General features: G+C 52.6%; 1 protein-coding gene across 2 annotated transcripts in view; it reads left to right on the top strand.

Moving 5' to 3' along the window:
• Positions 1 to 212: 212 nt before the first annotated feature.
• The window catches only part of BMP8B (bone morphogenetic protein 8b), a 30,808-nt gene continuing 17,113 nt past the window's right edge, over positions 213 to 13,907 (top strand). For both annotated transcript variants that reach the window (XM_059377398.1, XM_059377399.1), the window contains exon 1: positions 213 to 891. In XM_059377398.1, coding sequence (XP_059233381.1) covers positions 558 to 891 — 334 coding nt within the window. In that variant the 5' untranslated portion in view covers positions 213 to 557. The remainder of the gene's footprint in view (positions 892 to 13,907) is intronic.

Raw genomic sequence — 13,907 nt, 5'->3', positions numbered from 1 at the left:
GACTCCTCACCCGACCCGTCCTTCACCAACGACGGCTTACATCTCCGGAAAGCCAACACCCGCGACACTAACCGAGATCCACAGCCCCTTCCCGGTCGTCGGTTCCGCGGCTTTGGCCCCGCCCCGCGCCGCCATTGGTCAGGGCGGAAGGGGGCGGGGCCTGACGGCGGCGCGCGGTCCCTACAGGCGGCGGAGGCGGGGCGCGCGGCGCAGACGGCGGGTCCCACTGAAGAGGCACCCGCGGGTCCGCGCCGCCCTCAGGGCCAACGGGAGCTCGCCCGTCGCCCCTACTTTGGAAGTGGCCTCGGCAGTAGCCGACCGACCGCTGGCCGCCAGTCCCCAGTCCCCGGCCCCCGGAGGAGCGCCTACTGCGAGGCGGCAGAGGCCTCGTCGACGCCGCCGAGAGCCCAGCAGGTGCGGCGCGGGAGGCGGTCTGAGGTAGCGCCGCGGCCGCCGGCGACCCCAACCGGAGGCGCCGACCCCGAGCCTCGCCCGCCGCTCGCCGTCGGGGCGGCCGCGGAGCGGAAGCGCACCCGCTGAACGCCCCACAGCCCGCCATGGCCGCGCGCCCCGGGCCGCTGTGGCTCGTGGGTCTGGCGCTGTGCGCGCTGAGCGGTGGTGGTTCCGGCCCGCGCCCCCCGGCCGGCTGCCCGGTCCGCCGCCTGGGCCCTCGCGAGCGCCGCGACATGCAGCGCGAGATCCTGGCGGTGCTGGGGCTGCCCGGGCGGCCCCGGCCCCGCGCGCCGCCCGCCACCGCCCGGCTGCCCGCGTCGGCGCCGCTCTTCATGCTGGACCTGTACCACGCCATGGCCGACGACGACGACGAGGACGGCGGCCCCCCGGAGTGGCCCCCGGGCCGCGCCGACTTGGTCATGAGCTTCGTCAACATGGGTGAGTGCGGCCGCCGGCTGGACGCGCGGGCGCGGAAGGGACCAGGGACCCCTCGCGGGCGGCAGGGGCGAGTGCACCGCCTTGGCCAGTGCGCCCCCGCCTCGAACAGGTGCTCCCTGGTCGTGGCCACGCCCCCAACGAGGGTTGAGGAGTGCGGAGCTCAGGGCCAAGTCCACGGCGGGTGGGGGCGAATGTGAGTCCCACGGATGTGCGCGTTCGTCCCGCCCCCGAACACACCCGAGGGTAGGAATCATCTCCTGTCGGGTGGACCGGACAGTGCCAGGAAGACAGTTTGGTCCCAGGGAGACAGATGAGTAAACAGGCCCAGATGCTGTCACAGTGATAAGGGCGATACTGAAAAAGGACAAAGTTCAGTGTGGAAAGCCCCAGTCACATCATCAAAGTGACCGGAGCTGAGAACCCAGATGTCCTGAGTGCACAGCTGCCTGTTCCCTGGCCAGAGCCCCAGCTCCTGCAGGTGAGGGTGTGGCTGCCAGGGCAGCAGGCGGGAAGGAGTAGCCTCTGAGCTCAATGAGGCAGTCAGTGGTCCTGTCACCCTGGGCCTAGCACCTGGGACATGGCTGGCATGCAGTGAGTGTCCAGGCCGGTGGAAGGACCCAGTAGGCCCCTTGGACCCTCCTCGTTCTTCCACACAAAGCCCAGCCTTTCCTTTCTACAGTAATTTTTCTCCAAGTCGTGGACCCATTTGTGGTTAGAGTACTCGAAGGTGTCTCCCCATTACTAAATCTCTTTAATCTGCAGTCGTGAATGTCCCCTATCTGCTTTGCCTCCTGTCTGTAGCCAGTGAGTTCCAGGGTTCTGGGCTGGAGCAGACACCAGACTGGATGTGGGATTGAAGGACTACAGCTCAGGCTGAGGTGGAGACAGGACCCTTGCCAAAGCCACAAGCATCCCTTCACGTACAGCATCACGCTCACCCCTCCCCACAACCCCGGGAACAGACATGATATTCATCCCCATCTCCCAGATGAGGACAGTGAGGCTCAGAGAGGTAATGTCATGCCCAGGACAGCACAGCCTCTCCATGGCCCAGTCAGGACAGGCCCAGATTGTTTGGCCCTACATCGGGTCCTCAAGGAGATGATATTTCTACTGTCAGGAGGACAGGCTTTCAAGGTGGAAAGAGCTTCCAGAGGGGTTTAGGCAGAGGAACCCAAGGGATGGAGCAGCAGCAGGTTTTGTGGGGTTTTCAGCCATTCGCTTCCTCTATAAGGGCAGGCAGAGTGGACAGCCAAGGAGACCTCTGTCCACCACACCCCAGAGCTGGTGGGTGGGCTGGGGTGGGGAGTGAGCACCAGGAAGTGGCTGTTAATCTCTGCTGAGAGCCGGGTGCTGGCATAGGACTGGGTCAATGGGTTCTGAATGCCACCTTCTTGGTTAAGGGCAGGGTGGGGGACTCAGGACGAAAGAGACCATGTGTGGAACTGAAACTAGAGCCCTTTCCTCAGGACAAGCTGACCTGAGGCCAGAACCAAGAGGGGTTGTGGATACAGTCATCCTGAGAATGTCCCTAAGGGGGACATCCATTAGAGTGAGTCTCTGCCCAGCCAGTGTCCTGCTTCCCCAGCATCCCCTGGGTGAAGACGTGCACAGCCTTGGTGGGAGCTCTTACTGCGAATCAAGCAGTACCCTTAGCTCAGACTGATTTCTCTCCTGCCTCCGCTATGTAACCTCAGGCAAGCCCCTTACCCTCTTGGAGCCACAGATCCCTTCTTGTAAAATGGGGCTCACTGAGATCAGAGCATCGTCAGGGGTATTGTGGGATGGGTTGATAGATGGGAGGAGCAGAAAATCAGCCCTCTAGTAGGTGCACCTGGACTGGTCCCTGTTGCCCCAGCTCCCTGCCAGCTGCTGCCCAGCCTTGGTTGGGTGTGTTGGGAATGTCCCACACTTCCTATATGCAACCCAGAAACAGATTTTTAAAAGCCAAGCAAAAGATGTCTGTACCTATTTTTAGAATAAAAACGAGCACCTGAAGAGCCTTTGTTGCACCCATCTAGCGACATGTAAGCTGTTTTACCAGCCCCCTTTGCATGGGCTCAGAGAGGTAAAATGGCCAGCCCAGGGCCACACAGCTCATCCATGGCATCATCCAGGGCCTGTGGATTCCTGATGCCAGCTTCTTCCCACGCTGTCTGTGTGTGTTTCATTAAGATCTGAGGCCTCTGACGCTGTGGGATTAACAAGCAGATCTTTGTTTGGTGGAAGCCCAGTCTGTGGGAGGGCCCAGCCAGCTGTCAGAGGGCTTCTTTATTCTGATGTACTAATTGCACTAGTAGAACTCTTGCAGTGTGAGTGGTTTAACTGGTAATTACCTAGGCTGTGGGGGTGGGAGGGTTAGACACCTAGTAGGAGTCTTTGCTTCTTTGGAGGCCCAGGCCCCAGGCCCTTGAACCGCCATAGAGCATGATGGCAGAGTAATGGTGGCATCTACGCCCACAGCTGGGCTCCTGTACCCGCACCACCAGCTCCACCTCTCCTACTGGCCTCATCTGCTCTAGAAGCCAGACCTAGTGCCTGCTAGGCCCCTGACCATCCACGGCAGCCTGTGGGACCAGAGGCCTTGGCCCTGTCACAGGCCTCTGGCCCACAGGCCGGGCATCTGTGCCCAAGCAGATGCTTTAGGACACCTCTGTCATGGCTGCCAGCATCTCTGGAGGGAGGCCGGGGCTGTGGTCAGAGCTGGGGCCCCTGCCTGGCCTGTCCATCTCAGACTGTACACTCTTGGCTCCCCTTGGTCAGGACATGCTGAGGGGGGCTGATGCCCATGTGGAGCAGATGGGGTCTGTCCCGAGTGTCTCCTGTGCTCCCGGAGAGGAGAGCCCTGAGCTGGGAGGCAACATTCACATTCTTACACTACCTGGACCCACCACTGATTCCTTCCTGTTCCGAGTCACCTCCCTTCCCTCTGCTTTCTCGTCTAGTCCACAGCGATGGTGTCAGGAAGCAAGGGGCCTCCCAGCCCTGACCCCATGGCCCTGTGCTGGAGACAGCTCCTCACCGCACTGCCCCATCCCCTGGGCTGGAGGGTGGGTCTGACCGGCTGTACCTTAGGCACCTGGGGTTGGCCCTGCGGCTGGTGAGGGAGGAATGAGGAGGGAAGGACTGACTCTGCGTGTTCCTTCTGGTCCTTTTCCACCTTGAGTCAGAGGAGTAGCAGATACCGAGTTCCAGGTCGAGAAACTGAGGCACAAATAACCCTGCAGGCAGAGGTCTAGCCAGAAATGCATGGAGCCATCTTCACTCTTGTCCCAGCCCTTCTCTGAGCAGACTTACTCCTGTGCCTCGAGGACTGGTGTGTTGACCTGAGGTGTTGGATTTGGGGCCAGCAGGGCTGTGTAAATGAGGAATCTGGCCCACGTGCTCCTCAGCCCTGTGACCTTGAAGGGGCAATGCTTGGTCTCCATGACCCCAGAACTTTCTTTGGTTCTTTACTAGGGAATTCTTTCATTTTTCATGAATTCACTCAACAAATAGTTTTGTGATAACTGCCATGTGCCAGGCACAGTTCTGGTTACTGGGATGTGACAGTGAGCCTAACCAAGTCCAGCCCTCATGGAACCGGTCTTCGGAGGGGGGGATGCAAATAATAAATGCATAAACCACAGAGATGGTTGTCAAGTGGTGTAGACAGTTGACACCCCCCCCATCTGGAAACCAGGAGCCAAGGGACAAGGGGAAGGCAGAGGGGACTTAGATGGGGGGTTCTGACCGTGGACTCAGACATAATCTGCATCTCAATGCCACCACCTGCTGTGAGTGTGATCTGGGTCTTCTAGTTCACCTCCAGGAGGCTCAGTTTCTTCCTCTGTAAAATGGAGGCACTCAGGGTACCCACCCACCGGAGCTGTTCCGGGAGCATGTGAGATGATGCCTGGTGAGGACCTCACGCCCAGAACGTCCAGGTCTGTGCCTTCATTTGCATTACAATTACAGTCATATCTATGTTTTGGAAAAGAGGAGAGTGAAGCTCAGAGAAGTTGGGTGATTTTCCCAAGGCCACCCAGCAGGTCTGCTCCCTGCTCCTCTGCTCTTCTGCTCTTCAGCTCTTCTCCAGTATAGAAGCCGCCTCTCCCTGTGGGGCCTTGGCCCATCATTAGGTGCATTAAGTGTGGTGGAATTGGACTGTGTGGAATGTAGGTTGTAAACTGAGATTCTTATTTTGAAAATATCTTCATTTGAGGGTTTTATAGAACTAATGATAATGAATGTTCACTGTAAAAAATTCATACCATATGGATTAATTGTAGGAATTTCATTTTAGGAAATCAGACCATATGTTCAGAAACATAAAATATGGGGGCGCCTCCGTGGCTCAGTGGGTTATAGCCTCTGCCTTCGGCTCAGGTCTTGATCCCAGGGTCCTGGGATGGAGCCCCTCATTGGGCTCTCTGCTCAGCAGGGAGTCTGCTTCCCTTCCTTCTCTCTGTCTGCCTGCCTACCTGTGATCTCTGTCTTCCAAATAAATAAGTAAAATCTTTAAAAAAAAGAAAAAAAAATGAAGCCCTTTGCAACCCTCTCTCCACTTCAGAGAAAACCAGCATTTTAATCCTTTGCTGTAGTCTCCCCAATCAGCCCTGACATTTTATCAATACAGATATTAATATTTTATTATTTTTTATAAAATGGAACATTAAATGCCTACTGTCTTGCTACTTCACCGGTCATTTAACAGTAAATCCTTTGTCCATCTGAAAAGCCGTTAATGTGGCCATATGCCCAAAGGTGGCATCTCTTATTAAAAATTAACTTAGCTTTATCGATGTGTAATTGACATGTAAAATTATAAGATATCCAAAGTATACTATGTAGTGACTTGTTATACAGAGGCATTGTCACGGGATTCTCCGCAGCTGGTTAATCACCACATTGGTCTCCTCACAGATTTCAGTTACACACTATTGTGTCATCAGCTCTAGTCCTTATATTTTACATTAGGTCCTCAGAGCTTATTCATCTTTTTTTTTTAATTTTTTAATTTTTTATGAACATATAATGTATTATTAGCCCCAGGGGTACAAGACCTTATTCCTCTTATAGCTGGATGTTTGTACCCTTTTAAATCTCTCCAATATCCCCCACCCTTAAGCCCCTGGCAACAACTTTCTACTCTCTATCTTTATGATTCTGACTTTTTTCCTAAGATTTCACTTAGCATAGCATGATTTCACCATGCAGTATTTGTCTTCTCCGTCTGGCTTATTTCACTTTGCATAATGCCTTCAAAGTCCAGCCCATCTTGTCACAAATGACAGGATTGCCTTTTTTTTCATGACTGAATGATACTCTGTTGTATGTACACACTGCATCTTTTTTGTCCATTTACCTGTTGATGCACACTTAGGTTGTTTCTATATTGTAACTGTTGTGAATAATGTACAGTGAACATGGGAGTGCCGTGATCACTTCGGGATCCTGCTTTCATTTCCTTTGGATCTATTCTCCGAAGTATGTGTGCTGAATCATATGGTAGTTCTGTTTTCAGTTTTTCAAGGAACCTCTGTGATGATTTCCACAATGGCTGCACCAATGTACATTCTTACCAACAGTGGACAAGTGTTCCGTTTTCTCTACATCCTTACCAACACTTGTTATCTCTTGTCTTCTTGAGGATAGCCATTGTAACAGGTGTGAGGTGTAGCTTATTGTGGTTTTGATTTGCATTTCTCTGATGCCGAATGATGTTGAGCACCTTTTCATGTGTCTGTTGGCCATCTGGATGTCTTCTTTGGAAGAATGTCTATTCAGTTCCTCTGCCCATTTTTAAGGATTTTTTAAAAATTTATTTATTTGGCAGAGAGAGAGTGAGAGAGAGCACAAGCAGAGGGAGAGGCAGGCAGAGGGAGAAGCAGGCTCCCCGCTGAGCAGGGAGCCCTATCTGGGGCTTGATTCCAGGACCCTGGGATCATGACCTAAGCCAAAGACTGAGGTCACCAACTGAGGGCCACCCAGGTGCCCCTCTCTGCCCATTTTTAATTGGATTATTATTGTTGTTATTATTATTATTTTTGCTATTGAGTTCCTTATCTATTTTAGATATTAGTTCCTTATCAGCTAAGTGGTTTGCAAATATTGTCTTTCATTTCACAGATAACTTGGTTCCATTTTCTCTAAAACCCTGTCAGTCCACCAGGATGGTGTCCCCTGCCTCCTTCCCCACATCCATCTCCTCGGTGTTTCTTACCCTTCTGGGTTAAATGTCTACTACCACCCCCTGTAGGCAGGGGAGGAAATGGAGTCTCAAGGACTATAAGTGACTGGCTCAGTTCCTGGGTACCCAGGTCCACAGGGGCGGATGTGAAAAGTGGATCACAGCAGTGAAGAGGCTTGCCCCTGCCACTGGGAGGCCAGAGGGGTGGGCTACTTTGGAGGAGGACACGCCAGGTTTCAATCCTGGGTCTATCTCTTGAGAGCCGTGAGATGTTGCACAAGTTACTAAGAGCCTCCATATCTGTTTCCTCACCTTTAACATCAGAATAATGTACCTATATCCTGGTGCAACACTTAAATAGGTTAAGGCATTTAAACCCTTAGCAAGTGCCTAGCAGTGCTCAGTTAGAGCTGCCAGCGATCCGAGGGAAGGGCCTGCCCTGTTTATCTACACCCTCCCCCTAGCCCAACCATCCCCTTAGGGACCTGCAGCTGAGTGGGTTTCAGGATCCATTTCAGGATCAGGTTTCCTGGGTTCAGATCCCCATTCTGCCACTTGCTGTTTGTAGTGGCTGCTGTGGTATTTGCCATGTCTTCTCTTCAGGAGTAAGCTGCCTGGAGGCGAGTCTTCCTCTAGGCACTAAGTGGCCAGGTGCGAGTCTTCGGACCGGTGGCGAGTCTTCCTCTAGGCACTAAGTGGCCAGGTGCACAGGGGCTGCTTATCCAAGGTCAGCCACCCTCCTTGGCAGCACCCCACATTTAATGGCTATTTTATGGGGGTGTAAATGTCCAGCCCCCTCGTCTCAAGGAGGACTGCTCTGAATGGCCCCTGTGCATGAGGAATGAGCTGAGGCCTTTGTGGGTCCACATCACTGTTCAGCTGAGCTCAGTCCTGCTGCCTCCATTCCTTACAGAGAGTACTCTCTGCCAAACCTTCTGACTCAGGGACTTTTTCCCAGGAAACCTGACCTGAGATACTGTTTATATGATTTTTGTGTAAATTATTTAATGCTCTGTGCCTCAGTTTCCTCCCTATAAAATGGGAGAGATAATAGTTCCTGTGTCATAGGATTGCTGTGTTAAATGAGATAATCTGTGCCAAGTGCTGAAACAGTGCCTGGTAAATACCCAATAAATGTTAGCTTTATCTGTTTTTAGCCCAAGGCCAGCTAGTTAGTAACAAGACCAGAAGTAAAATCCGGTTATTTCCTTTAGCTGCTGGCTCTGTGCTCGGAGCAGCAGCCATTTATTCTGAGCAGCCAAGGGCTCTGAATACAGTGAGTTCTGGGGAAGCTGAAGGCTGCAAGGCCTGGGTATGGAGAATGTTGGATTGTTCGGTCTGTGGCCATTCTTTAACACTACTAGGAACTCACTGTGTGCCATTCCCCTTCCTGGTTATCTTGGGGCCTATTCCAAAGTACAGCCCCAGCTCAAGGTCTGCTTGTTATAGCTATAAATTAAGGCAAAATGGGAGGAATGACCATTCATGCATTCAGCAAACAGGAGCAGAATGGTTCAGCACAGCAGAAGACAGACCAGGTCTTCCTCTCATTTTGTGGGAGACAAACAAGGCCAGAAGAAGAGGAGGAAGGTTCTCCTGGCTGGAGGACAGAGAAAGCTCGGCAGGAGATAACATTCAGGCTGGACCTTGAAGAAGGGTAGAATTTAGTCAGAAGGGGGTGGAAGGAGAAGGTGTTCAGGTGGAGGGGAGGCATGAAGGTGAAAAGCTCTCGGCATGTTTTAGAACTCCAGTTCCTCCAGTGAAAATCTACTCCAGACAGTTTCCCTGTTCAGGTTCCCTCTGTGTGTCCCTTCATGCCAGCATTCAAGTTCCTCGAGTCTTGTACACTGTGTCCAGTGTTCTAGTCCAGCTTAACCACATGGTGTTCCCTTGATATGTCCCCAGTATGCTGAGGCTTTGAATGAGGGGAAAATACAAACTTTGGAGTCAGATACACATAGACTCTCATCCCACTTTGGGTGCTCCTGTGAACCCATGCAAATCAGTTACCTTCCCTGACCATCCATGTTCTCATCTATAAAACTGGGCAAATAATGCCTCTTCCACTGAGTTCTTGTGTCCTCTGGCCTGGTTCTCAGTGATCCTGTCTCCTGGTGTTCATGCCCTTGTGCACGTCCCTGCCACACTGTGCCAGCACTGGTCTGTGTGACCAATAGAACATGAGAGTGGTGATGATATGTCACTTCTGAGACTAGGTATAAAAGACTACAGCTTCCTTCTTGGGTCCAACACTCTGCCACTCCCCGCACCCCCACCAGATTGCTGATTCTGGGGGAAGTCATGCTGTGAATGCCATGAGCAACCCCAGGGAGAGGTGGACACCATGAGGAACAGAAGCCTGCCACCAGCAGCCACATGAGCTTAGTAGATTTGTTCATCCCAGCCAGGAGGGACCCTGAGCCAGACCCACCCGGCTAAGTGCCTAGATTCCTGACCCTCAGAAATATGTGAAATAATAAATGTTTCTTGTTCTAAGCTGCTACAATTGGGTTACTGTGTTACACAGCAACAGGTGACTGAAAGAGTTAGGTAAGCATTAACAGAAGTGGTGTGTGTAACGTGCCCAGTGTGATGCCTGACACAGTGGGGTGCTTAAATAATGGGAGCTGGCACATTATTTCCCAACCCTGTGCCTTTGCCTCTCTTGCATTTTTGGCTTGTCAGAAGTCTCCCACCACTCTCAAATCTGTTTTCTAGGAAGTGTCACTGACCCTTCTCCCCACAGCACCCTCCATGATTAGAGCCCTGATCCCCCATCCTATGTATTTTTCTTAGGATTTGAGTCACTTTCTGCCAGCCTCATTCAGAGCCATGCCTTGCCCCTTTCTCCTGCTCCCTAAGAAACCATGAACAACCTGAGAACAGGGGCCAGATCTGACTCTCCATGACATCCCCCTCCCACTGTGCACCCCAGGTCCTGTGTGGCAGGTGCATGGGGCAGACTGGCAAGGTGAAGGGAGGAAGAACACAGCGGGAGGCGGGGGCTGAGAGCAGGGGCAGGAGCCTGGGCCTGGTCAGCTGGGGCAGAGCAGGGCCTGCCCTCCCTGTCCTTATGGAGGCTGACCATGGGTGCAGCATCTCCCTAAACGCTTTCCTGGGATCTCCAGTCCTCCCAGGGCCCTGCCTGGAGGAAGGTGGCTTCAGCAGGCATTCTGAAGGGACTGGGGTCCTCCCTTTGACAGCAGAACCTCATTGACAGGTGACCCTCCCATCCTAATTTCGCCACCTACAGGGAATCTGTTGCCACGCATCTCACATCATCTTTAAGTCTGAAAGAATGTGCCCTGCCCACTGATGGGGTTCCTCCAGCACTGGGGCCCAGGACAGGGAGGTACACCCACTCCACCTTCTCATAGGACCCATTCCCTATGGGAGAAAGGGATGTGTCACTGTGACCACATCTTTCTGGAAAGCTCCCACAGTTCAGTTCTTTCCCTGGAATTGCACTGGGAAATCGTATACTTGCTCAATCTCGTTGGATCTATTTTTTGCCTTGACCGACTTGATGTGGTGGAGTGTGCGGGTGTTTCCTTTTAATTTGGGGTCTAAAGCTGTCTGAGGTCTGGACTGGCAATCATGAGTGCAGAGCCATTTATGGAAGCAGCTCTTGAAAAAAGTCGGTAATGAAAACTGACTAAAAATACCTTAGAAATGAAGCCTCCTTGGCCTCCTCTGGGTAGCACTGAGATTTCTGGGTGGGAGGGAGAAGCCCTTCAGACACAGAACTGGTAGGTGATCAGTGCTGCAGCTCTTCCCGGGGCCCCCACCAGGCACAGAGATCCTGGTCTTGCTTTAGGTCTAAAGGGGGCACTAGCAGGACTAGCCAGATGGGACCAGTGCCTCTGCTTCTGGGACCCTCAGGAGCCTGCTCTCCACCTCAGCAGCCTGGCTGTGGGAGTGGGGACTAGTCCTGCAGCAAAGTGAAGATGTGAGGAGCTTCTGACGGAGACCCGCTGTGCTGTGGAAGCCATTCCCAGACCAGCAGCTGCCCCACTGTCCTGCGGAGCTTGGGAAGAACCTGCAGACACATGCCCTCTCAGGGCCCCCGGAACAAAGGGAGCTCAATGACATCCACTGAGAGCCTCCCGTTTCCACCCCACATGGTACAGTCCTGCCCTTAATTGCTCACCATCCAGAGGGACACACGAACCAGAGATGGGGACCCCTGGGACAGGGGAAAGAGAGAGGCCAGCAGGCTGATCTGTGTGAGGTCAGAGGAGGATGAGGTGCCTTGAAAGCTGGACCTAGAGGAAAAGCATCCTTTAGACAGGGCAGAATGGGGGTGACTCAGGAGAGGGCACTTTGGGGAGGGCCTTCAGGGGAGGGAAGAGGTATCTGTAGCCAGAAGGCCCAGGAGGCCATGAGGTTGGGCCGGGCCAGCTCGTGGCGGGGCAGAACCAGAGCTTAGTCTCCTCCTGGGGACCCTGTGGGGTTGGAGAAGGGTTTGAGGGCAGACAGGTCAGGCAATTCTGTTTTCTTAACAGCCACTCTGGGTGGCTTACTTTTGGTCAGAAGCAAGACAGATTTAGGTCCTGAGTGACTCTAAATTTTGTCCAGGGCACAAAAATAGACAAAGCTTTTGTTGGTGTAGGACTGGTGGACTCAGGGTGTGGCATCTGGAAATCTAGCCCACGAGTGGTGCAGGGCCTCAGACACAGAAACGTAGAATGTGGATGGCGGTCACAGAGGGTGGAGGACATCACGTCCCCACAGTGGGCCTTTCCCAAATGTGGGATCTGGAGGTTGGTTTATCAGAGACTAAAGAAGGCTGAGAGTCCTAACAGCACACGTTGATGATTCATAATAATTTCTTGTTCCGGAAGCCACATTTTGGTGATTCAGAAAGTAAATTTGTTTGCTCCTTCCCCAGACAGAAGCTGGTTCAGTGTTTGATCATTTGGGGCAGCTTTTATAATTATGTAGAAAATAAACATTTAGAAGTGCCTTTTGAGCCAGGTGTAGCTTTGTCTGTTCCCTAGGCCCACTGAATAATTCGTGTGGGGCCTTTCATATCTCGCCAGTATATCTTGGGGTTATTGTGTTAAAGAGTAAATTCGTATGTAATTTTGCCAGGGTACTGCAAAAGGATATTGCCAAATTGCTCTCCAACATATTCCTACCAGTGATGTGGGAGAATGTTCTTGTCTGCTCTCACCTACTTCTCAAAGGCCACACTGAGCACCCTATAAAGTATCCTCTTCCTTTCCGCATTACTGTTGACCTCATAACCCTCCATATTCCACTCAACAATGTAAATGGCATCCCTTGTCTTACTTGTTTTGTTGTTGGTGGTGTTCATATTGTGTCTCCCCCATTAGACCATAAACTCCATCAAAACAGAGATCTGACTTACTTACTGTACTCCCAGTGCTCAGGTGGTCTCTACCTTACCATCGTAAGAACTTAATACATTTGTTTATAAATAGAACTTGATAAACCAATGAAAATTAAATGAGCAAAGTGATACATTTATTTAAAAAAAGATCATCCCAAATCTCCCCTTCCTCTCCTTCCCATGGCTTTGAAATTTCTGACATGGCCTCTTGAGGGCATCACATTTTGGCACAAATAAATAGGGAGATTGCAAGTTAGGCTCCTCAGAACTTAAGTTGAAAGACTACTCCTCCCAGTCCGTTCCTGACTGTTTACAAAGCCCTTCCATGAGGAAAGCTGGACTGCACCCTTACTCCCTGTTCATGGAGGAGATGAGGCTCTGACCTGACCACCTCCACAGTTTCCTGTGCTGCCTTGAGCTGCCTCTTTGGCTAAAGAAGTCTTGGCCTGCACTTGGTTAAAAAAGGGACGTAGAGGTGCCAGAAAATGATTTCCCAGAACATCTGCTTTTAGAAAATCTTTCTCCTAGCTCAGAGCAACAGCCACTGAAAAGGAGGCAAATCTTTAGGTTACCTCTTCCCATCCTCCCAACTGACTGTCAGATGAAGGATCTTTCTTTACCTAGTCCCACACTGCAGGAAACATCACTCATTTCGGATGAAAAACATCACTTTCCTCACAACGTCCTGGCTTCTGGTGCTTGCCTGGAACAGCCAGGGGGGCAGTTTCCTGTGCTGAGCTACTGGGTAGTTCATGGATTTCACAAATGCATAAGGTAGAAGCTTGGAACCAGGTTCAGTTCAGGTGCACAAGGCTCCCTGACCCTGCAAAGGAGGTCAGCAAAGGAGGGAGGCCCCAGAGCGTGGTCCTCCCTTGGAGCTGGCAGATTCATGGGTTGTCCCCTTGGCCCCCAGATCCGAAGGAAATCAGCTGCAGGCCTGTGGAACGAGATCGCCTGCGGCTCCACCCGCGCACCAGCCCCACAGCCTTGGGAGCAGATATGTGTTCACGGATCCGGGTTCGAGGCTCTGTGAGGAGTCAGGTGAAGGGCGGGACAAAGCCACCCTCCTTCCTCCTCTGAGCCATACCCCTGTCACAGCCAGCAGCCTCAACCTGGGGCATCCTGCACATCCAGGATTCTTAACACAGCCACGGAACAGAGGTGGTCTGTGTGGTCCCTGAATCGACAGAAATTGTCCCCAAAGCTGTGCATGTGGGAGTGTCCATAGGGAGGAGCGGACGCGTGTGGCAGTACTCATGGCCCACATCCCCGGGTGCAGGGCCAGAGCCCTGCCGTCCTCGCTCTCCACATGTGTGGGAGGACACGGGTACCTCCCGGGGTCACCGCCCCCGAAGCATCCTGGCTCCCGGCTGCGCATGTGCTGCCTGTTCACCAACCTGGCGGAGCCTAGCCGTTGTCTTTCTTTGCCACTGCGGTCTCCGGAGAAAGAGCCCACCTTGTCCTGTCACCGTGTGTCTACCAGCCCCA

This window comes from Mustela nigripes, chromosome 14, assembly GCF_022355385.1.
Source record: "Mustela nigripes isolate SB6536 chromosome 14, MUSNIG.SB6536, whole genome shotgun sequence".
Classification (NCBI taxonomy): Eukaryota; Metazoa; Chordata; class Mammalia; order Carnivora; family Mustelidae; genus Mustela; species Mustela nigripes.
The sequence above is the reverse complement of the archived record's forward strand: the minus strand, read 5'-3'. Positions and strand labels throughout refer to the sequence as shown.